General features: G+C 42.4%; 1 protein-coding gene across 1 annotated transcript in view; it reads right to left on the reverse strand.

Annotated features, from left to right (window-relative positions):
* Positions 1–21,653, reverse strand: part of fmn2a (formin 2a) — a 36,602-nt gene extending 14,949 nt beyond the window's left edge. Inside the window, exons 1-7 of the mRNA XM_085799770.1 lie at positions 19,387–21,653; positions 16,415–16,578; positions 12,342–12,494; positions 10,234–11,069; positions 9,535–9,676; positions 4,480–4,567; positions 1,331–1,392 (exon numbers count right to left, since the gene is read on the reverse strand). Of these exons, the coding sequence (XP_085655896.1) occupies positions 1,331–1,392; positions 4,480–4,567; positions 9,535–9,676; positions 10,234–11,069; positions 12,342–12,494; positions 16,415–16,578; positions 19,387–21,610 (3,669 nt within the window). The 5' untranslated portion in view covers positions 21,611–21,653. The remainder of the gene's footprint in view (positions 1–1,330; positions 1,393–4,479; positions 4,568–9,534; positions 9,677–10,233; positions 11,070–12,341; positions 12,495–16,414; positions 16,579–19,386) is intronic.
* Between the last annotated feature and the right edge of the window lie 1,759 nt (positions 21,654–23,412).

A 23,412-nucleotide genomic window follows, 5' to 3' on the forward strand; every position in this document is an offset into this window, starting at 1 on the left:
AAAACTGTATCACAGTTGAAATGTGGAAAACATGCCCGTTTTCATGTTCTATTCTTTACTGACCTGACTTCGAACGGGTCCTGAACCGTTTCCACTGGGCGTGGAGAGGATTTCTATCAGTTGATGAATATGTATTTACTATATAGGGAGCCCTTCATAGCCAGAATGGAGACATATTGGGAAATAGCGATGACAGCTCTGTAATTCTTTTTATGCTAATATTATACAATACAATGTGGTGATTTCACTTGGCAAAGCTCAGAGTAGTCTTTCACTCTTTCATTTTTAAAAAAAAAACATACTTTCAAGAGGAGCCATGTGACACAAACGCTGGTGTTTCTTAACTACCATTTCCTTTGCACAGGGGCATTATAAAAATGAAATCAATCACATCCAGTGTGAAAATAACACATGTTTACTATGGAAAAGTGTTGGTCCCCATCCCAGTTCCAGCAGACAAAACCTATACAGCACTGATCGTGTTGCCAAACAGCACACATACCAGTCCGGTTTGTGGCTTGCCTGTTTGTTTTTGTATCTAATGCACACTTCCTTTAGTTCACCCTTTCAAGTGAAACATGGAATAGGACCTCCACATAGAGAAATGTGTTCTCAGTGAAGTAGCATCTCTGTCCGACACTGCAATTCCCACGTTGCTTTATTAATTACATTTTTTTCCTCCACCTTCATGCAGAAGTTCAGCTTTTGATCATCTCGAGACAGGTAACTTGTGATTGATAGCATTTGGTGTTTTGTGGTTTACCCTCAGTCAAGTGCCAAGCAAAACAACTCTAAACAGTTGATGAATGATTTTCTGCCATTTCGTTGATAACACAGCTTGTGGAGTCTTCTTAGGTTTCATTCTTTAATAAAATGATTGCCTGTTATTCATATATGGCATGAAATGTGTAACCATAAATCATTCTATTTCTCACAAGCAAACAGTTCCAAAATAATACTTTTACAGCAAACCACAGAGGAAAAGAAGAAAAAAAAAAGAGTTTATGGTTTTCCAAGACTGAATGCAGCAGTCAACATCAGCCTGAGCTGTCAGTGGTGTTACTTTGTACTGGGCTTGTTGCTCAACACTGTGTATTTATATGATTCAGCACTGGCAGGAAAGTTAAGAAATGAATTTAGGTTGGGATATTGTCTTTTCACTGGTCTATTGACTTCACTAAAACCACTGTCCACATGAGACTTCACCCCCCCCCACCCCCACCCCTTCAAAGTCAAAAATTTGCAAGATTTAAAAAATGTTTATTACTGTTGTAACCATAAAGACATAGCTCCAATTCCTAGTGGCACTAAAGCCTGTTGTTATACTCACATTTTCGTAAAGGGCTTGCAGCGTCTCCAGGTCAACCACGGTGTTGTCCATATTTAGGACGGCTGCAGACGGAAGGAGAGAGGATGACATGGTTAATGTTAATGTTAACACTAAAGCATGTCATGGCATTTCTCTGCTACCTTTAACCCTGTTAACAAGTCAGAAATCAAACCAGCACAAATAGGCCTTCACTCTAACAACCTGTATATCAAAACTTTTTTTTTTTTCCTCCAGCAGCAACAAGAGTCAGAAACGGTGACAGAACACCTCTTCAATTCTTCAAGTTTTTCTGCTGAAGCTGAAGGCGGCAAAAGTTCTCCCTGCATGGCCCACAAAAAAGTGCCATGAGCCGCATGCTGCGAGTTACGTAGTTATCAGCTCTCATCACGATCGCATGCAAGGGGCCACAAACTAAAACATAAATACGCAGGTCTTAGAAATCTGTCAAAGGTACAAAGATCTGTGTTTGAACTCCTGTGTTTGAATTCCTGGTGTCGCCTTTTTGTCTCGGCGCGAGGACCTGGCGCCCGTGAGCATTAATCCTTTGAAAGTAAATGTTTAAAGACAAACAGAGCCCGGGGGTCTGCGGTGTTGAGGCTGAGGTGTTGCTGTACGCAGTCATCCAGTGAAGCACTCGACACCTATATATGTATTTCACTGTGCTGTGGGTGTCCAAATTACTCACATTGTTTTGATCTGCTGATTTGCTGTTGAGGTGCAAGGGGAAAAGCTTGTGTCAGAGTGGATAAAGAAGCTTGCAGTAATGGACTCGGTGCACAATGCTCACTTTGCATCACGTCTTATGCCTTGACACTGAATGTGACTGGACTTCTTTTAAGCTTCTAAAAAAAAAAAACTTAAGAAACAAGAATATGGAAAATCAAGAGGAAAACAAAATTTTAAAAAAGAGAAAAAAGCCTGAAGTCAGTGTTGTACTGATCCGTTCACTTGTGTCATGTTTTTAGCTTTGATATTGCTCTTTCTCTTTATGTAATCCTGTAACCTTTTTAATCTCTTTACTTTTGAGCCACAAGGCAAATCCACTCCTTCTTTGCTAGTTCTTTGCTGTCACTCTCTAAACTCTTCACACTGTCTCCTCTTCCAAAGCCACCACAGAAATAACTTCCTTTCCCTCCGACTCTCCCTTTTTTCTGTTTCTCGCACTCTTCTCTTGTAACCATTTGGTTTTCATTACTATCTGAACCAGAGTCTGGCTGGCTGGTCTGATTGCAGACGGGTTTTTAAAAGACATGGGAGAAAGCCGTATCATCACTCTGACACAGGCCTCTCATGACCATAAGCCAGACTCATCTGCCTGGGTCTACCCCGACTATACCACATTCAACCCCAGCATGGCGCCAGCAACCACCATCTAATACTGTGACTGGCGCTCCAAACCCTCACAGGAAGCAGACACCGCACGGAAGTGTCCTATGAAACATGCCGAGTGTCGGCCAAGTCTTGAGAACAAACAACAACAGCTGTGAGGAACAGAAAAATGTGTTGACTTCTTACTGAGCAATCGGGCTGTCATAAAACAGACACAATCTAAATCAGTGATTCACATGTTGTTTTTCCAAGGCAGAGACGTATCCAATTGATGAGGGCTTTGCTTGTCAGTGTCTTCATCATGGAATCAAAAGGAAGTATAACAATGATTCACTACACTGAGAGGGGCAATTATAAAATTTTGATGAATCAATCCCTTTCTCTAAACAAATTGTACTCGGATTCTTTAATCATCTTGAACCCCTGATGGCACAAGGGAACTTGAGATCATTTCAGGAAATGGAAAACAAAAGCACTGCCAATATATAGCCTTTTGGGTCTTGTTCCTTATGTGAAATAACAAATATTCAAAGGTTATAATTATGCACGCCTAATAAAGTAAATAAAACCCTTCCTATGGTTACTTTGTTTGCGCCAAGCAGTTTTGAGGAATAACATGCACATAATGCTGAGAAGTCCTTCACCAAAGCAGTGAGATATCCTCTCTCTGATCTTACTCACCATGATATACTGAAGTTTCCAATCAGGGCTAATTATGTACTATGGTAAAAACTGTCCTAACATAGGAGATGAATGACAGTGCTGATGAGAGTGGCCCTCACTTGGCCTCCCACTCTGACCTGAGATGGATGCGCCATAGGCTGAAACATAGAGGAGCTAAAACTCAGGCCACAAGATGCTTTGAAGACGCTGCTAATGAAACAGCCCCACAGAGTCGCTGTTTATTACTGTGTAAGTGCACAATATGTACCAGCCAAGGTTTTGATGTCGCATACCCAGCTGCCATACGCATTGAGATAAGCTGCTATAAAGGCTCCGCTGTAGGAGGGTTGAACAGGATGGAAGAAAGAGGAAGAGTGTTTAGACACATGGATGAGCGAAGACTGGCGAGCAATCAGAGAGCAACTAAAACAGGAAGACAGTCTGTTCCCATCAACATCTCCTGAATGACTTCACTTTAACAAAGCCGTTTAGACAAGATGGTGACAACTCATCAGAGAAAGACAGAGAGCAATCGAGAAACATGATGTGGATGTGAAATGGGGAGAGATTATACAGAATGAGAGCAAAGCAAAACAGGCGAGAGGAAAGTAACAAAAGGAAAACGCATTTCATATGTCTCGCAACATTATGACTTGTGATGAAGCTTACTACGTAGGGGAGGCTTAAGCTTTGGCAATGACCTCAGCCAGTATTCAATCTTATTGTATTTTATGCGAGACAGCAACACTGTGTCCTACATTCTTGTGTACAGAGTACGCTTCAAAAAGTGTTGTGCTTTCAGAGTGGGATTTGATGTCAGGGTTTCGGTGTTTTTATGTAAGCTTTTGATGTAAAATGTAATAGCTTATTCAAAGCGTGTCCCCTACACATCTCAGCATGGCTGCTTATTTTTTTCTTTTAACAAAGAAAGCAGAAATACCACAGAAACAACCTTTGTTTTCGGATGACATAAAGGTACAATAAATGGCATCTGTATGTTTACTCAACTGCTGGAGAATCTGTAAGTTCTATTATACCTACTCTACAGTGTGTGTGGACACGTCAACCCGCCCCCACAACTGTGTCATTGTGCTATCACCACCAGTGTCACTTCTGGAAGTACAAATTCAGATACATAACCACATGATAACACTTACCATGTTGGATGTCCTTCATGTCAAGATGAATGCTAGACATGAGAATACCCACGGCCTGCGAGCGCTTGTTGCTCAAAAGCTTCACCACCTAGGAGTCGATACAAAGATGTGACAAGGACGGGGGGTCATACGAGGTCAGAGAGAAACAGAGATGTTACTTTTCCATCCACCATTGACGCACACATGCAGACAAAACATTTAATAACCAACTGGAAACAAAAGACAGCAACATCACTTCCCTCCGTCTGTTTCCTTCTGTGGGAGGAAAACTGAAGACTATTCACCCACAGCCATTAGGAAAATTATAATGCTGTCTGCATGAATTACTGTGATTATTAATTTTTCCTTTTTTTCTCCAATTCTCCACATCCATCATCTCCCTTTCTGGTGATTAAAGAATTACAGGACGTTTTAACAACAGGTTTATTTGCTAAGCAGATCGCCTGGTTAAACAAACACAACGGGCAAGGTTCTGTTTATATTATAGTTTATCGGATCATAGTGCAAATATAGATATAGGGGAAACAAGCCGTTCAAAACTCAAAAGTGAAGGCTGCAATATTAACACAAGTTAGCTGAATAATAACAGCTTCTGCTTGTCAAACAGGCAGGAGTTGAATATCAAGCCACTGTGGTTATTATGCATGAAAAACTGGATCCAAGGGGGCCATTATGAACCAGTGCTTGTCTAAGTAAGCACAAGTGAGTGCCGGGTAGCTGGAAGCAGTGAAGGGACAGGACAGGAAACCCGTAGCCTACTGCGATCCAGACAGAATGCTTCCATCTAAACCAGATCACAGAGACCACAGACCTCTCAAACACACAGGAAGTTATATCACCAGGCCCCAACTGTCTCTGTTTTCCTGGCTCAGCCACAGCTTTAGGGGACAGGCCGTCCGAGATATGATGCCGAGTGGCTTCCACAGCGAGCCTGTGATAGCTGGTGAATGGCAGCTACGCACTCATTTTTCAACTTTTATCAGCTGACCTGAGTCTCTTAAATGAACAAAACAGGTTTAAAGATAGATTAAGTTCAGTAGTTTAGTCCCTAGCAAGCAGAGTGGCCTGATATTACACAGGATCACTTTCCTATTTTATTATTTCATAATGAATCACAGCTGGATTCATAAACCACCATAGTTATTGAAATTATTTTCGTGACTAACATGTTCAACAATAACCTTTTTAGGACAACAAAAACTACCCTGAAAATGTAATCTAATAAAATGTCTTCTAACAATCTCATGAGAGCCATGTGTCTGAGTTTTTAGTTTAAAGAGACCTTTAAAAATACACCAATTATAGGTTGATCTTTTGATCCATCTATCATTTCAGGGTTGGCCAATGCAGATTTTCATCAAACCCATACAGCTCTGAATCGCACGTGAAAAACAAAACTTTGTTTTCTCAAATGATGCTGAGGGAGACCTTAAAATGAAGCAATATTAAAAAGAGTACAAACATAATTACCCTCTTATCTTTTTGTAATTTAACTTTAGGATGGGTTTAACTGAAGCTAATTATCGTCAAAGTTGTATTGACCTGCAGTTGACGTGCCTTGGTGAAAAAAACACATTATGCATATATCTGACCACAACAGATCCCTCTTTATATTTAAATATACTATATTTACTGTATCTTATGACACTGTTTGCATATCTTATCATCTGACAGTCTGAGTTGAGAGGTGGAGTTGAGGACAACAAACAGACATCCTTTTCCTTGGGATGGGACGTGACGTGGTTTAGAATTGTTTGATCCTTGTTTGGTCATGAATGCAGTAACTATTTTAAAATAGGCCTACCTATTTATGCCACTAACAACAAAAAGACACCCCTTGCCTCGCTGAGACACAGACAAGATAAATATTTTTTTTGAGGTTACCATTTATCTCAGAGGTCCATCGTGAATAAACGTCTGTAATCTATCTTAGAAATCATAAAAAGACTGCTCCTTATAACTCAAAGTCAAAGTAATTCGGTAACTTATCTGTCTCAGGGTTTCAGAGAAGAATCATTAATCACTGATTGTATTCATGCCAGTTTGATAAGGTATAAACGAGAATAGATTAAAACTTCAGGCTCACACATACTGTATACACCACAGCTCGCTCACCATCTCCACGGGAACACTGTTGCACAGTTTCTTACTTAAAAAAATCATTAAACTGTCTAATATTTCAAATCAAATGCCTGAAGGATATAAAAACCAACAGAATCAGCCAATTAATCAATAATGAAAATAACTGTTAGTTGTAGCCTGACTATAATCCTACATCCCCCATGCAGGCCTGTGGAGAGTGGCATCCATTGCCACATATACAGCTCCTCTTTTAAACCTCCGTGCAAGGGTCCGCACTTGTTTATGGATTATGGTAGTATTTTTGCCCTCATCTGATACTGATGTCAGCAGAGGCCTTTAAACTGGCCTCTGCCAGCTGACGTCAAAGCTGCTCTCTAGTGGCAGCTCTGGAGAGGTTGCTTGTCCCCTCTCATCAGCAAAACAGTCAAACTCACAGCACACAGGGGGATGGGAAGAGCTGGATGTAGTAGGTGATGCGATCAATCATGCCGAGGCCTCATGGGGGCCGATCTTTATGAGCTGGAAATGTCAAAGGTTGGCTGCAAACTGGGGTCAGTTACAGTTCCGCGTATGGTTTTATTCTTCTGTTATTTACTTCAGTATCTTCAGCCCATTGTTGTGTTGGGGAACACCCACAGCAGTTTCATGCAGTGATGACCAAGGGAATTAAACCCACACCCAACTCAATTTGTCTTCTGTCTCCCTCAATTTAGCAGTACAACCACAACACGAGGCGCTTCATGATGTGGTAGCCTACTTATTTAGAGATCTATCAATCAGAACATCACAGGAAGGAAAAGACATTCATTCAGTTTGTTCTGTTATTCTCCATCCTCCCTTCTGTGTCACCACCTATCAAACCAAAAGCACTGCATCGAAGCTTGCAGGTGTAGCGCTGCTCAGTACAGAGGTCAGTTCTATCTATTGGCGTCTCCCAGGTGTCAGAGCAATCATCCAACAGCTTCTGCAGTGTCAACATGATTGATGGCTGCTATTTTTGAAGTGTGTTTGAAAAAGGATTACTGTATGAAAGTGTGATTTTTCCTTTTCTTTTTTTTTTCCAGTGAAGGGCAAATTAACTTTGCTTATCTACTGTTTCTCATCGCTGTTGACTTTTGTGCTCTACTGGATCAAAGCTGCAAGGTGAGTTTGTGGGAAAACGTATCGTATACTGTGTATTCAGCTTCAGTTGGAGCGAAATTTGTGACTATTTCTGTGTATCCAGAACTGGTGACTGTACTGTGCTTACCATTTATTTCTGGCTGTGTGACCACTGGATTGATGTTTGGCAGGATGGTATGATGACCACTTAGTTATTCTTTTTAGTACTCTGGGTATTGGGTTTTAGGTATTTGTGGCTGCAATTGTATCATGTTATCAACAATTGTATCTATCACCATGTTTCTTTTATGCTTAGATTACAGCGTGAGGTGGCATTACTGATAGGATTTGTTAAAGTAAAAATGTCTAAACACAAATTCTTATCACAGAATTAACTCAATCTTCTATTCAGATATTGTAGTCATGCAATTTCACTAATAAAAACCCACGATAAAGGAATAGACTGAAATATGTTCTAATAAATAAACAAAACTGCTATACTGTGTGGTCCAAAAGAGGCAGTTTTCCTAATCACTTGAAGTAGCTTTATGCTGCTACGCCAGTTATCAAGTTGCTTCCTGCTCTGTGCATGTTCCTCATAAAAGCCCAGAAGTAGCTCGGGCTTGTGGCTGTTCTTATACAGGACTCTCAGGACTCTTCACAGCTTGAGGATCACATAACTCTCCAAATCACTGAGCACTGCAAAAGTATTACACTCAAGTGAACCCGTGAACAGATGAAACCAGTAAACACAGAGGCTGTGGCTCAAATATGATTTTTTTTGTATCTATATCTCTCTCTCTCTGACAGACTTGAGTGTGTGTGTTTATTTATCTTGGCAGTTCTCAGCTGCTTGCCACCCAGTGGACTATACATCTATCATGGAAGCTCTGTCACTCCTTATAATGTCTGGCAGCATTTAAATGCCAGCCACCCAGGTGCACTACAGTTAGTAAGGCTTGTTTTCAGATCTACAGTATATTGTCTCCTACAGAAGTTGTGGATGTGGCTTCAGAAAACACTCAATTGGACCCATATTGTTACTGTAATGCTATTTCTATGTCAAAGGTAGAGGAGTTCAGCCATTTTTTGCAAGTCAAACTTTCATTCAACTGAATAATATTTTTGGTGTCATGTTTCAAGTCATCACTTCCCATAAAGTAAGAAGATTTCCCACCAACGTCCACGTCTGGGACCTACATTTCATCTCAACAAAAACTGTCATGTGATTCTACTGGGTCTCAATTAGAGGGGTAAAGCCGACTTTCCCTGGTGCAACATTACTTGTGATTTGTGACACATAATTTCGGCGTATAGTACATTAACATATAAATCTTGACTCGGACAGCTTTAAATTGTAGATCAAATGTTTGACTTGTAGATTGATGGAGTGGCATAAAGGGCATTAGGGAGGGAAACAGTCCGACTATTAAACTAAGTCGTACAGAAAGCACAATGGGAGGAACCACATCATGAAATACAGCTCCCAGGCTTCTCCCACCCTCCCTTTTTTCCTTCTCACCCCTCTCCCTCTCTCTCTCTGACTCTCCCGACAGTCATCACCGTCGTGAGGTTTCCTCACTGCACGCGAGACATTGGCTCGGTGCCACTTGATGGTCACGGGGGAGTCGGGTGGGAGCCAGAGCTCACACCACATAATAACTGTCTGGCTGTAGCAGTTCCTCCTGTCACTCAAAGCAACTGGGAGACTGACAGTGAGGGGGGGAAAGGAGAGGAGCAGAGCACCAGAGGAGTGAGAGTGAAGATGGGAAAAGCCCCGAAGAGTGTCATATTTGGTGACCCAGAAATATACACAGCACATATGCATCATATTGTACAGTGTATGCTTAATACACAGCCATGAATCTGTACCTGTTTGGCCTTGGACTTGCTGATTGTATCTGAAATTGGCTTTTTCTTCTCCTTAACAGCACTTTTGGAGAACAGTTCCACAAATTCTTCAAAGTTCACAGTTGGCTCCTCAATTTTCTCCCACACGAGTGAGTCACTTGGTCTAAAGATAGGAGGAAAGAGGTATTATTTACATTGGGCAAGTGGGCATGCTTTAATCTGCGATGTATTGTTTGAAAAAGTGGAGCCCCCTTTTATAGTGTAATTCATGTCATTATTTCACCACAACAGGCATTTTTGACATTTCTAGAGTCTCTTGTGATGTTTTATGAGTGCTCATTTGTCATCTTTAGCAGAGTAAAAATCCATAAGTTATACACTTGTCAAATATGTCAGCCAACAAATTACATTTTAGAATTCAGTATCAAGTTCCTTACTTGAAAATAAATCAAGTGGTCTATTTCTAGACATTTATTCAACTACAGATTTTCCAAGCCTTATTAAGGAAAGAAAACCTGGTTCAAGTCAATTCGGTGCTGACCGCAATGCCTGGACTGCATCACTTTCATTTTCCACAAGGTTAGCAGCTCTATTGCCATCACAGCATGTGGCCGATCTTTATCTTAAGTGGACAAGCTTCCTCTCAATTCTCTACTGTTCAGAGCATACCTTAGTGCAAATGATCCATGTCTATCTTCACTTTATACAGCATATCCTTACTTTTTAGCATGCAGCTGTATGCGTGTCCAGTAGAGTGGCTTCATTGGCTTGGGGGGCTCTATCACAGCCTTGGCGGCGGCAGCTTCCTGGACCATCATGGAGGGCATGTGGCCGGGTGGTGGTGGAGGCCCGAAGCCCGGGGGTGGGGGTGGAGGTGGGGGGCCCATTCCAGGTGGAGGGGGTGGTGGAGGTGGGCCCATGCCCGGCGGTGGAGGAGGTGGGGGTGGAGGCCCGAAACCAGGCAGGGGAGGAGGTGGTGGAGGCCCAAACCCTGGTGGTGGAGGAGGAGGAGGGGGAGGTGGTGGTGGACAAGGCCCAAAACCGGGTAAGGGCGGTGGAGGCGGTGGTGGAGGAGGAGCGACACCTCCTGGCATAGGTGGTGGTGGTGGTGGTGGAGGAGGTGGGGGCATACCTCCAAATGGGGGAGGGGGAGGTGGCGGAGGAGCTGGTTGGGTGCTGCTCTGCTTCTTCTGTTGGCACGTGCAAACAAAGCTCTCTGTGGACTTGGGGATGGAGGGAGAAACAGAGGACGACACGCTGCCTGATCCTCTGCTGAAAGGCACGTCAAATTTGAACTCCTCCTCCAGCGGCGAGGTCTGGACGGACACCTCCTGGCTCATCTTTCCCAATCTTCCTCCTCTTATCTGTGAGGCCTTGTGGTGGGCAGCGCCCAGAGCTCCCATATTATCCCCGCTGCCCTTTGCCAAGGAGGCCTGCTGGCCCTGCAACACAGCAATCTTAATCCGCAGGTCATCGATGGTCCTCTCCAGCTGAGGGATGAGACAACTTTCATCCTCTGAGGAAGACTGACCCGATTTCAACCTGCTGGACTCTGTCTGTCAGAGAATGAGAAAAGTCACTTTCACTTAACATTCAACTGTGTTTGGGTTCACAGATGCGCTTTGTGTTTCTCCTACATGAAACCTTGTTTGAAAACAGGTAATCGGGCCTATTTTGCTCTCTATATGACAGAAATGTGCCGTTGAGTCTTTGACACATAAATTTCACTTTAAAATCAAAACACCCACAACTGAGGGAGCTTACAGAGCTGTGAGTTACAGAAGGGTCAAGAAAGTCCATTATGTCTAGACTCCATCAGACCTCTGGCTCCAGACTGGTTAGAGCAGGGATGAGGGGATACTGAGAGATTTGACCCCAGAGACAGTGAGTCTCCTTGGGCCTCACATGGGGAGGGTCTGTGTCTGCTAGTACACATTCCCCAGTTGTGGTCACATCGTTGAATCTTAAGGAGAACGTTCAGTCAGTATGGCCTTCCTAATTTATTAACTCTTCTGGGAAAGAGGGAGGTTCAATGCGACAATCCAACAAGTCTTTCAGGGCGAGCCTGACCTCTGGTGGACAAAGAATAATCTGCAGAAGATGCAGTTTATCTAGAGCAAATTATGAGTGATGCAATTGAAGTTTACTGTATTCCACTTACAAGTGAGCAGGTGACACGTGTCATGTTGTTTCTGATTTTAAAATAAGATTAAATGTGCAGCAAAGCAACCATCATATCCCTCTGTGTCTTATAATCTTGCATGGACAAAATGGTGTGTAATTCAACCTATGTATTTTCACTTTTCTCCTCTTATCTGAACCTACTGTACAAATCTAATTCATATTTCTCCATTTCCTCAGACAACTCTTTACATTTGAAACCATCAATGTCAGAGGCCAAAAATAACTTTAAAATACCTTAAAAAGTTAAAAGTGATTAACCTGGCTGGGATGCACTCGTTTTTCAAATGTAGTTTTTTTTGTTTTGTTTTGTTATTTAAATCTCCTAGAAACTCTTCTGTCATATTTTCTGAACTTGCAGCACATGTGTGCACTTGCATGATTTTTGGTTGTTGTTTTTTTCGTGACATGTGTGATTTCTTAAGTTGCAGCTTTTCGGGCCTCTGTAGGCAAGAGTTAAAAAATGAGAGTAGGAAGTACAGAGAGATGTTTCACAAAAAATAAAAACAGATAAAAACTGCAAAGGAGCTTCTGCCTGATGTTAGCAGTAAAACAAAAAGGCTCTGCCATAAATCAGAGCTAGTGTTACGCACACAGTGCAGACAGGGCAAAGGCATTATTAAATATTTAGAGAGGATACAACCAACCTGGGAGTACAGAGCTCCTGGTGTCTTCACTGATGATTGATTCAAAGGAGATCTCAAGCTCTGCACTCTGCCTGTGCTTCGCCCCCCATAGAGTTCCCACAGGTGGGAAGACACTGGCAGGCCTACAGATGCCCAGGTGTACAGCTGCTCCTCCTGCATGAGGTTTAGAAAACAAGCAAGTGCATATACTGTAAAAGAGATCAGAGTCAAGGTCAGATGTTTGTGCTTAAAAGCTACTCGCTCGCTCCGAGGACTAGTGCCTTCTGTTTACAGCCATGATTAAAGGTAAATAACATCCACCTGGGATATGAGTTAAGTGGTAGCTCTTTGTGCAAGCCTCAAATGTGGAAACACTTGTGGATAATAAGCAGCAGTAAAAAAAAAAAAAAAAAAAAAAAAGTTTTTTCCCTCTTTGCATAGTCAATGTAGCACCCAGTCCAAAAAACAGACCATGAAAGCCAATTCTTGGCTCTTGCTTGTTTTCTCATAGTCTTGTAGTGTTGTTTACAAGTACAAATGAACAATATTTAATGACTGCTACTTTGATGATCTCTGTTTTTTAAAGTTAGCTGCCCTGTCTCCCATTTTGCCTTCAACAAAAACATGAAATATGATGTCGCCGCTGGACATAACTAAAAGATCTGGGGATTGCTGTTGGACCTTATTCACTTGTGGTAAGAGATAAAAACTGAGCCCAAGAACACACTGAAAGAATTATTACTGCATTCCTTCGCCCCCTTTCTTCAAATGGTCCACTTCATGACCACTTGGACATTTGCATGGAATGCTGCCGTCAAGATGCCGCAATACAGTACGCAACCACACAGCTTGTTTGGCAGCAGGATTTTTTTTTTCTCCTAATGTTCCCACTAAAAGCCAAACAAAGACAGGCCAACCACTGCATAGTCACAAGCAGCATGTAAGTTTATGGATGTGTCAGTCATTGTCCATTGCAAATAGATGCTCAGCTAGAACTGCTTATGAGCACACCAGTGTTGGTGTGTATTCCATAAAAACTGCTTAATCCTTTTAATGTATGGTAAAACATGTGTCTCCAATAGTACCGTCTTAATCAAATCAAACAAACAACTAATTATAAACAGAGAATTAGTGCTTTGTATTTATGTTATGTCACAGTATTTATTGTAATGACTGCAAAGACATCCACAAATACTGTGAGGTTCAATAAAAGGATGCCATAATGAACATTTTTTAACCCAATGCAAAGGTAAGATATATCAAAGCTGTCATAACCAAGATACCCCCAAAGCTATTTTGCTCTTTCTGTAGTTTTCCTAAATACTTATGTGACCTACATTTTAACAAACCAAGTCATTTTTTTTCTACAGAAAGTAGCATGCGGAGCTTAGTGCCACATTGTGATGAATCATATCTAACAGTCACTGTTTTTTAGTGTGGCATGTTAGCATCACATAAATCTGCTTAATGTGTGTAAAGATTTAATGTGCACATGAATCATGGATGAGAACAAATATGCCATCTTTTTCTGAGACTTGAAGCCTACATTTCCCAACGTAGCCTGATGTTTTCTGAGTATTTCTCTCAGGACAAAACCCATTAGCTGAACTGTGGTAACCTGACCTACAGCCATAAGAGAGTCGGGCACACAAGGTACAAAAGGCATGCCAGACTGACGTAAGCCAATGCCACTCATTAGTGCTTCTCCACTAAGCCATGTTTTGCCAAGTGTAAAAGAGATGACACTTGATTTATACCAAGGTCCTCTCCCAAATCCCATTTTTGGACTGACTGAAGGTGATGGGAGTATTTAATTTCAGGCAGTTTGCAGAACAAGAAACAAACTAATCATACATTTCCTCACCCCAGCAAAAATACTGGGGTGAAATAGGATACAATGCCATATTTAGGTAGCAAAGTGGAGGACAAATAGGAGATGAGAGATACAAGTGGATATAAAAGGAAAGGAAGATGGAGAAAGAGGGGACAGAAGCGATGCAGTAAGTGATTAATTTCAAAAAAGAATTTAACTGTAAAAGGAAGGGAGTATAAAGGTTTGAGATTAAATGGGTTTAAGTGAAAGGGCTGCAGAGAAGCAAAGACAGACTGATGATTTATTTTGAAAAGGGAGATTAGCTGTAAGACAGGGAGCAATAACAAGGAGATCTGTACTTTCAATGGCAATAACAAAGGTTGTTCTTGGTCAAGTTGAATAATGCAGGACTCCAGGCAAAGCCAAGAGAGTGAGGAGCTTTTTTGCTGGGGAAGAGCAGCCTGAGCCCAGGGCACGTGGAGTTATTACATAACGCGGTCAGCAGATGGTCTACGCAAGCACAGATGTGTGTATGTGTGCTTTTGTGTGTGTGTGTGACTAAGTGAGTGTCAGAGCGAGTGGAATTAATCCAGCCATGCGAGGAAACGTCTGAACATGTATGGGTGTCTCGGGCTGTCCTTTTGTATATGTGCACATGTGTCTTAAACACAGTCATGCAACTGTGGAAAGCTGTAGATAATTTTTTTTTTTAAAGCATAAAGGCCTTAATGTGAGTGCACACTGCACAAGATGTAGATGTTTGAGGTTTGTGATTTGATTTTATTAGAATAAAAACAGATTGAGGGCATGCATGAAATCCTTTTTCCCCTGTGTGTTTAGCTGTTTGTGTTTAGGTATGCAGATGAGCATAATGTGTACTGTATGTCCATGCATGTACATTTTGTGGGGGAGGTGCATTGTGCAGCTAGAGGCCAACACTAATTTGTTGACATTCTTTGATGTTCAAGAGATTAAAATAGAGACCTACAGCCAAGCTAGCAGTAGCAATTTGAGACAAATACAGATATCAGTGGCTATGCTCACATGATCATGATGACAACGGTAGCTATGAAACTTACAGTTTAGCACTAAACACAAAATGCAAATGAAGCTATGGGGAATGCCACTAGATTAGTTAGTTAGTTAGTTAGTTAGTTAGTTAGTTAGTAGACTTTATTATCCCCCTGGGGGGAAATTTGCCAACACACAAAATAGGATACAAACAGATTTGCAGGTAGCCTATCAGGTTATAAACCAATGTATTGGAGATGTGAGGCTGTTTACTCCACTAAAGGTAGGATAGCCCCCCCACAGTCAACCAGCACTTTCAGCACTTACATTCACACAATAAAGTATGGTAAACTGAAGTGACAAGACTAGGCTACAACACCACAAATGTCAATCTCATGCTAGCGCTACAGGAAAAATCAGGGGGAAACCACCAAGGTCAAATTTATCCTCTGGGGGCCGAATGTCGGTAACAGTCTAGACCAAAGTGGTGAACTATAGTCACACAGTGTTAGATTGTTAAATTAAGAGACAGTTAATGTTAAACACTATAACTATGACAACACAAATTGTACACAATTTCCCCATAGTCATACATCCTTAACTCTAACCTGTAGTGTAACCAACGTGAAGTTCAGCCAGACGAACGCAGCTAGAGGGGGGATTTGACAGAAATGGCTTTGACAGTGGCTGTGGTGAACTGTGGCAAAAGGAATGTGCTGCACATGAGATTAGGTCTGAGCAAAGCATTACTGGAATGAAGAATTAAAGATTCATGAAATCAACTTTCACATGGTCACCCGGACTACATGCACCACTGCTCCTCAGATAATGAAATGCGTCCGAGATGAATCACAGTAACACAGCGTTATACTGTATATGGTATGCACGCACACAGGCTTTGAACTGCCTCTGTAAAATGCGTGTAAGATAATGACTACTGCATTCTTTGAGTATTTCATCTGATAAGCACATGTTCTCCTTTGTGTAGGAGCCAGTGCTGTACTGTCTTCAGACAATGAAACGTTATGAAAAGGTTAAGTGAGGGAATATAAACCTTGTTCTCTGTTCTCAAGCCCATGGACATTCACAGAACAAGGTACGTCACAATTTGGTAGTTTAAAAATTAAGATAAAAGAAAAATAAATAAAATAGGCTACAGTCTGATCAAAAACAAAAAAGTAAATTCAGCTTCAGGTCAAGCAAAACCAATGAAACTTGTGTCATTTTTGTAAAACTGTGTGATGACAGGCAGTGAAGTGAAAGGTCTTACATTAAAGACTCCTGAGGCGTTGCTGTCACCGTGGAGCTCTGGGGAGCCGTCGCTGAATGGATTCAACACACCCTGGCCCAACATTCGATGGCACAGTTCCTTTGCCTCCTCTTCTGCAGACCCGCCTTCATGATTCATGCACAGCCTCTCCAACAGAGTGCGACCTGAGAACAGAAGAGGGATGAAGTGCAGGAATGAAGCTGGCCAGAGGAATCCAGAGCTCCATTTTCAATGTGGAGAAAGGTGCTCAGACATATACTGTACATCCTGATTCAGGACTGCAATATTTTTTTTATATCATAAAGAGTTAAATGGAGATGTCTCAGTTTCAGATGTGATAATTAAACACCTACAGTACATTTACAAGCTATTTTCACACCGTTTACATGTGGGTGACAAGAAAGATGGTGTTAATTGCGCAGCACGAAGAATAACCTAATCATATTCAAGATGCACGTTACCACACACTGCATCTACAATAATATAACTTCTATTTTGGTTTTAAAAACTAAGATGGATGAACTTGTTATGACCAAAAAGTGTGTTTTGGTCAAAACAGAGAAAACACACATGGTTTAACCTTGTGGTTGTGAGGCCCCATTCTGAATTTGAATAAAATAAAGTGGGGAAAAAACAAACAGATTGCTCTTGGAACCAGAGGGAGGGAGAAAAACAAGTTTGAGCAGTGAGAAATATTATTGAAATTTGTCTTGATCTCAAAGTCCCAGAGCAGTTCTGGATCTGAGATAAGGAAGAATCCAGTTTCTTGATGATAGCGGGAGTAGAAGTAGTCACTAGGGATGGAAAATATATTGACATCTATGAAAAGATGTGGAGCCTGAAAGAAAATACAGCTCTGTTACTTCAGAAGGACCAACCCAGCAGTGAGTTTGTAATATTGTTAGACTAACTTGATATCTTTCAAACCATGTGAATCAACAGATAGAAGTCCTATGACTCATTGTCCTGGCTGTACACATTAATTCGTGGATTTTGAGGACAGACACAAATGATGTCTGACATTGAAAATTGACTATCTCAAGAAATTTGTGACAAAACACAAATTCTGGCTTCAAATGTTTGAACCTGAACTGATTTGACACTGGATCAATATCAGGGAATGTGTTGTCAGCTTTTTGGCAGTTAAATTTAATGTTTTTTTCCTCTTCCAAGTCTCTCCTAAGGGCCATATGTGACCCGGATAATATGCTGAACTGATCAGTATCACATGAAGTGCTGAAAAAGGGTGAGAGAGAGCGTTGAAATAGGCAGAATACTGTGAATAAAAACACGACAGCATATATCTTGAAATTGACGTTAATGGAGATTGAAGATACAAAGTCAGCTGATAAAATCTGTGTGGATCTTATATCATGACTTATTTTTGTCATGTAGACGAACTGTCAGTTGGGTTTAGCATCCACAAGCTTGCACTGTGCGCGTGTCTGTGTGTGTGTTTGTGTGTGTCTGTGTCTTTTTGTCTGGGCCACTGAAATCAGAGGATGGCATTGCCGTGGGTGGATGGTAGTGTTGTCATTGGGTCCTCTGATTTATGAGGCACAGACAGTGGAGAGCAGCTGAGCTCTTGAACGACACCACAACAGAAAGGAGGACAGAGTGGCATTGTTTATTTAGAGGGTGGCATTTGTTCTCAAAACACTTCTCAATAAAGAACGCCCACTGTTTCATGTTGGTTTATGAGCTATTGTACTTTTAAATCCTAACTTTACTATTCCTGCTGTGATAATTTGTAGAATGTAATTTGTAAGTCATTAGGATTTAAATCACTGGGCAATTACCATAATCATTTCACAATACCATTGCATAATGTCAAACGGGGATGAGGCTTGGAGCAAAACTAATGTGAATCACATCAGGCCCACAGTGGATTCCCACAAACAATAGGAAAATATTCTAGGGAAAGGATTCTTGTTCTCCCATGGTGCGGGGCTAGGTCAGGAAAAGGTTGCTTTAATGAGAGCGGAGGAGTCAATAAAATGAATGACGATCATCCGCTTAATTAAAGGGTCACGTCTACCAACGCTCCATATTTCTCTATACTGTCAACGAATCCTGTGAAAAAGCCAAAACCAACAATGTGTTGGTCCCACTATGACTGGAATCAACTAAAGCCTGACGTAGGTTAGTCCTTTTGAGTCATAGACCCCCATTGTTGTTGAGACACAAGGAAAAAACACATGAATGAATGAAACCACTGGGTGACATGTTCCTTCATTACTATGAACATGGGCACTGTTGTTTCCCCTGCATACGTAATGTTCAGTGTCTGAAAATAGTCCCCGCACAATGCACTATTTACTCCTTGTTGTCCTGAAATTGTAAGAACTACAGTGCTCTGTTGGTTTTGGGAACAACTTAGGTTTTTTTAATTAGACTATATTAATTATAGGCTTGGAGCTTAGCGTTGCAGATGGGCTGGGGCAGAACGAATGGGATTTGTTGCCTGTTGAATAAAAAATTATATAACATGACCAGCTTTATTCATTATGTGTGATTTATATCTAAATTCATGCAAATACTATGGGCTTTAGCTAATGAATTAATGGTTTGTTCCATATTGTAACGCTATGACATCAACCGGCCAGATGTCCTTAGTCTGGGGGACTTTTCTTAATCCTTTCTTCTCTGCCTCTTCATTCATTACTTCCTCTGAGACAGACCCCCCAGTGCCCTAAATCCTTCCAGACAGAGAGCCATTACAAAACACTGTGGGTCTTTATAAACAAATGAGCCATGTCTGTGGTTAAGACCGATGATATCACACATCAGATGCCACATTGCCACCCATAATCCATAATGATGGCCAAGATGGGGAATAGTGGGGTTATTTTAAATGACCAGGCACCAAACCAACACTCTAATCTACATTTTGATAACAGTCCTTTATACCTGTTGTGACTGAGCTGTTAAGTGTGGCAACAGCTCAGTTACTTGTTGCTTGTGTGACTCACCAGAGAAGACGTCCAGATAGGGCCCTGTGCTGCTGGTGGAGGTCTGCCGCCCATAATGTGCTCTCCTGGAGCCCAGTGTCCAGTAAGTCCCACCTGCGTGACTCTTCTCTTGTGTTTCATGCTCTGGGAATTTAGCACCACCACCACCACCACCCTGTTGTCCTTTTGGCTCATCCAGCTCCGGGGACCAGTCTGCAGACACGCTGAGGGGCCCGGCGATGGAGCAGGACCTCTGCTTACGCCTCCTAAATCCCCGGGTGCTGCTGGACTCCACTGCAGCAGCAACAGGGGAATCTGTTTTCCTGGGCACATGGGGGCTGGTGATGGGGGAGCCAATTGGAGAGGTGAGCTGCCTGGTGGTGGTCTTGACATATGAGGGGTGGACTGGTGGGTAGAGTTTAACAGTAGAGGATGAGCTGGAGGATGTCCGTCTAGGTTGGGACGCAAGCGGGCTGTCTGGGGTCAGTTGGCTGATAGACATACTACTCTTCCTCCTCTTCAGGGACATGAAGTCCCATCTCCCACTTCCCTCCTCCTCCTCCCTCTCCATAGTCAAGTCCATGCTGCTCACGCTTTTGTGAGCGCCCATCGGCGCCGGCCCTGCCACCACAGGATCCAAGCGAACACTTGGCACGCATATGTTTTTACTCTGTGCAGCCTGATTACCTTGACAGTGCTGTGGGTGGAAAACCGGGCTCTCCAGGTCTTCCTGGGGCTCCTCAGCACTCTCGTATGAGGTGGTGGTGGCTGTGGTGTCAGGGAAGCTGTAGGTGCTGTTAGTCTTTGGGAAAAGGCTGCCACTGCTTCTCTCTGTGTCTGGGGCCGACGAGGGTGGACCGCTCTCACTCAGAGACCCTGGACCGGATGAATTTCTTGATATGGGTATATCGTGGCTTTCGTTCTTTAATTTCTCACACTCTGCAATTATTTCTTGTTCTCCACTTACTTCTCTTTCCAGTTTTAACACCTTCTCAAGGGCCTTGCTCCCCTCAGAGCTCGAGCCGGCTACCATTTCCAGCGCCCTGTCGCCAGGCACACACTGGTCTCTTATGGCCTGCTGGATGTCGGACAGCAGGTCTTCATTTTCACCTGCTGCGGAGTGAAAACTGTAGAGGTCAGCATCTGACCCTGAGCTCGTCTTGCGGCCAATCTCCTCTGCTATAGAGTGGTGTCTATCCGTGGGCAAGCAGCTTAGATCCCCCTCGACATCGGATCCCATCCCCATCTCATCCGCTGACTGGTTCGCCTCTGTACCGGGACTGAGCCCTGCTTTATCAGAGGGTGCTGACCTCCCGTCTTCCACCATGTCTTCCTTGGACAACCCTTTAGACTTGGATAGACTCTTCCTGATTTTCATGCTTGCAAACACAGAACCCTTTGACTCTGACTTTGGCTTCTTCTTACCACTCTGCTCGCCTCCTCCTTTACTTATCTTGCTGTGGGACTTCTTGGATTTCTTGTCCACTTCAGCATCACCATCACCGCAGACATCCCCTGCTGCTCCTGCACTTCCTCCTCCTCCTCCTTTCTTCTGTTTTGCCTCCTGGTTCCCCATGTTCCTGAGCAGGCGGACACCCTTGGCTAACAGGCCATACTGCTGGGGTCGAGACTGGGCATGCTGAGCGTCCTCTTGGGCTGCTACTGATGCTGGTCCTCTGTTGGATAGAGCGCTTTCAGAGCTGCCTAATCCCTGCTGTCTGCTCACCACAGCTGAAGGCTGCTGTGCTGCTGCTGCTGATGATGAGGATGATGATGATGATGCTGCTGCTGCTGCCTCCCCCGGTGCTGCTGATGCTGATGCTGCTGATGAAAGGAGGAGGAGACTGGCACTGACAGTCACAGACTCACTACCACTCACTGCTTCATCCCTCCCCTGCACAGCCTCTCTTGCTCTCTGATCCTTTCTCTCTTTTTGCCCCTCCTCTTTATCCCCATCTGCTCCTGCGTGCTCGGCTGACTTGCATAACGGGCTGCTGGTCGAGCGGGCACGATGTGGATGCTCTGGAATGCACTGCTCTTGTCCATTTTCGCCCGGGGGGTAGAGATGTTGCTTGGGATGCTCCTGGTGATGCTCTAAAAGGAACTGTTGCGGTTGATTGACTGATTGCTGTTGTTTACGGAGGATGTTGGTGACACTGCTCTTCCTCCTTCCTTTAAAGGTGGTAGTAAAGAAACTCTCTTTCAGAAAGGGCACCTGGGTCTCCACTGTTTTGATAGTTTGCATCCTGACCACTGTGGCTTCATCCAGAGTGAAGAGGAGCCAGAGAGGCTGAGGTGCAGAGAAAAGAACAAGTTAAACTCAAACTGACTCACTTTATATTCGAGTTAAGCTTCACAATAGCAGAGGATAGAACATCTGTTCTCAGTGGGGTTATAAGGTAAAAGTTGAAGATTAGTACAGAACAACATCTTATGTCTCCTGCTGCCGTGCAGTGTGCGCACTTTATGTCTGTACTGAAAACAAACTGTTGTCTAGATTGAGATTCACATGACACTACTGAAATAATCAATCACTCAGTCAATTACTTGATCTGTACTAAATGAAATGGCAACTGAACTACATCAGAAACAGTTTCTGTGATAAACAATAACAGATTTAGTCATTTCAACTTTCTCAAATGTGAATGTTTACTGTCTTCTTTGATTTGGGTGTTGTATTTAATAGAGTGAATAGCAGAGAATAGCAGAGAACTTAACTGTTAGACCTATCCACTGTGGCAATATGAATAATACAAAATATCAAATAAAAATCATATTGCAAAAAAAAAGAGTCAATATCAAAGTTTACTTTTTCCCTCAAATGATATATAAATAATTATTATTGACAGACAACATATTCAAAACATTAATCTGGACTGGTCTGTGTCGGCATCAAGGCCTGATGAACACCCATGCACGCCCATGGGTGTTCATCAGTTCTCACACACGCCTTGATGCTGACAAAGTTAAAGGACATCATCATTAATTAGAAATATTGCCACCACTTTCTTAATCTAAGTACTTTAAAATAATGTGTACATTTTTCAGCGTTTCTCGAGCAAATTACACACATCTAAAAAAAATAAATGACATGCATTCTCTTAAAAAGGATCCCAATTTAACAAAATAAGATATGCCAGGAATGATTAACTAAGACATTCATCTAAGTTTGTATCTGTCCAAATCCTCAATAACTGATGAAAGTTTTTTCTCCCTCATGAATACCTCAGAACAGGATGTGGTCTCCTTTCTAAAAACCATCATACATCGCAATGAATTAAAATGAATTTATAGATATTAAAAAACAACAACAAAACAGTTGAAAACGTTGTCGGTTCTTAGCTTGACTTAAAGATTTACATTATAAATGAGTCTACTTGCCTGCCTGGTGGATTCTCCTCAGCGATGACTGAAGAAAACAACACAAATGGGTGTTTGTCTTCCCCTATGAGCCGCTCCTTAGCCATGGGTCACATGAAGTTGGTATTTGCCTCATCACATGTCTGGTCTCCTTGGCCATCTCCCATTAGCGCTGTCTGACACTCCCCTCACTAACCTCATCAGGCCTCATCATGGGAACACACACAAAAGTCAAAGACCACACTTGTGTTTATTCAGTTTCTGGTTAAACTCAGACGATGACCATAGTCATTATGTAACAGAAACCTAGAACCAAGCTTCCACCTCCACATGTATTATCAGGCTGATCTGTGCTTGCTACTTGTGGTTGGTTGCTCTCTGGTGCCACTTTTAAGTCCCTCCCTCCAATCAACTGATTGATTTCAGCTGTGTCACCACATGTCTGGGACTTGTTGATCTCAAAAGGTTCTGATCAGACTGGACACTATACGATAAATCAGCTTTTCATTTGGAAAATTAGAGCAACATTCACAAAAAAAAGTAAGCTGCAGTAATTGTGCTTGAGTTGTTTGTGATTTAAAACTATCACCATCATGGACAGGACTTTTCTTTTCCACAAATGTAACCACTTTCAAGGCGAAGCACGACACAGTAAAACTCTCTGTCAGCCTTTACTTTCTGGAACAG

Source organism: Trachurus japonicus, chromosome 15 (assembly GCF_045865225.1).
Source record: "Trachurus japonicus isolate A0001 chromosome 15, Traja_1.0".
Classification (NCBI taxonomy): domain Eukaryota; kingdom Metazoa; phylum Chordata; class Actinopteri; order Carangiformes; family Carangidae; genus Trachurus; species Trachurus japonicus.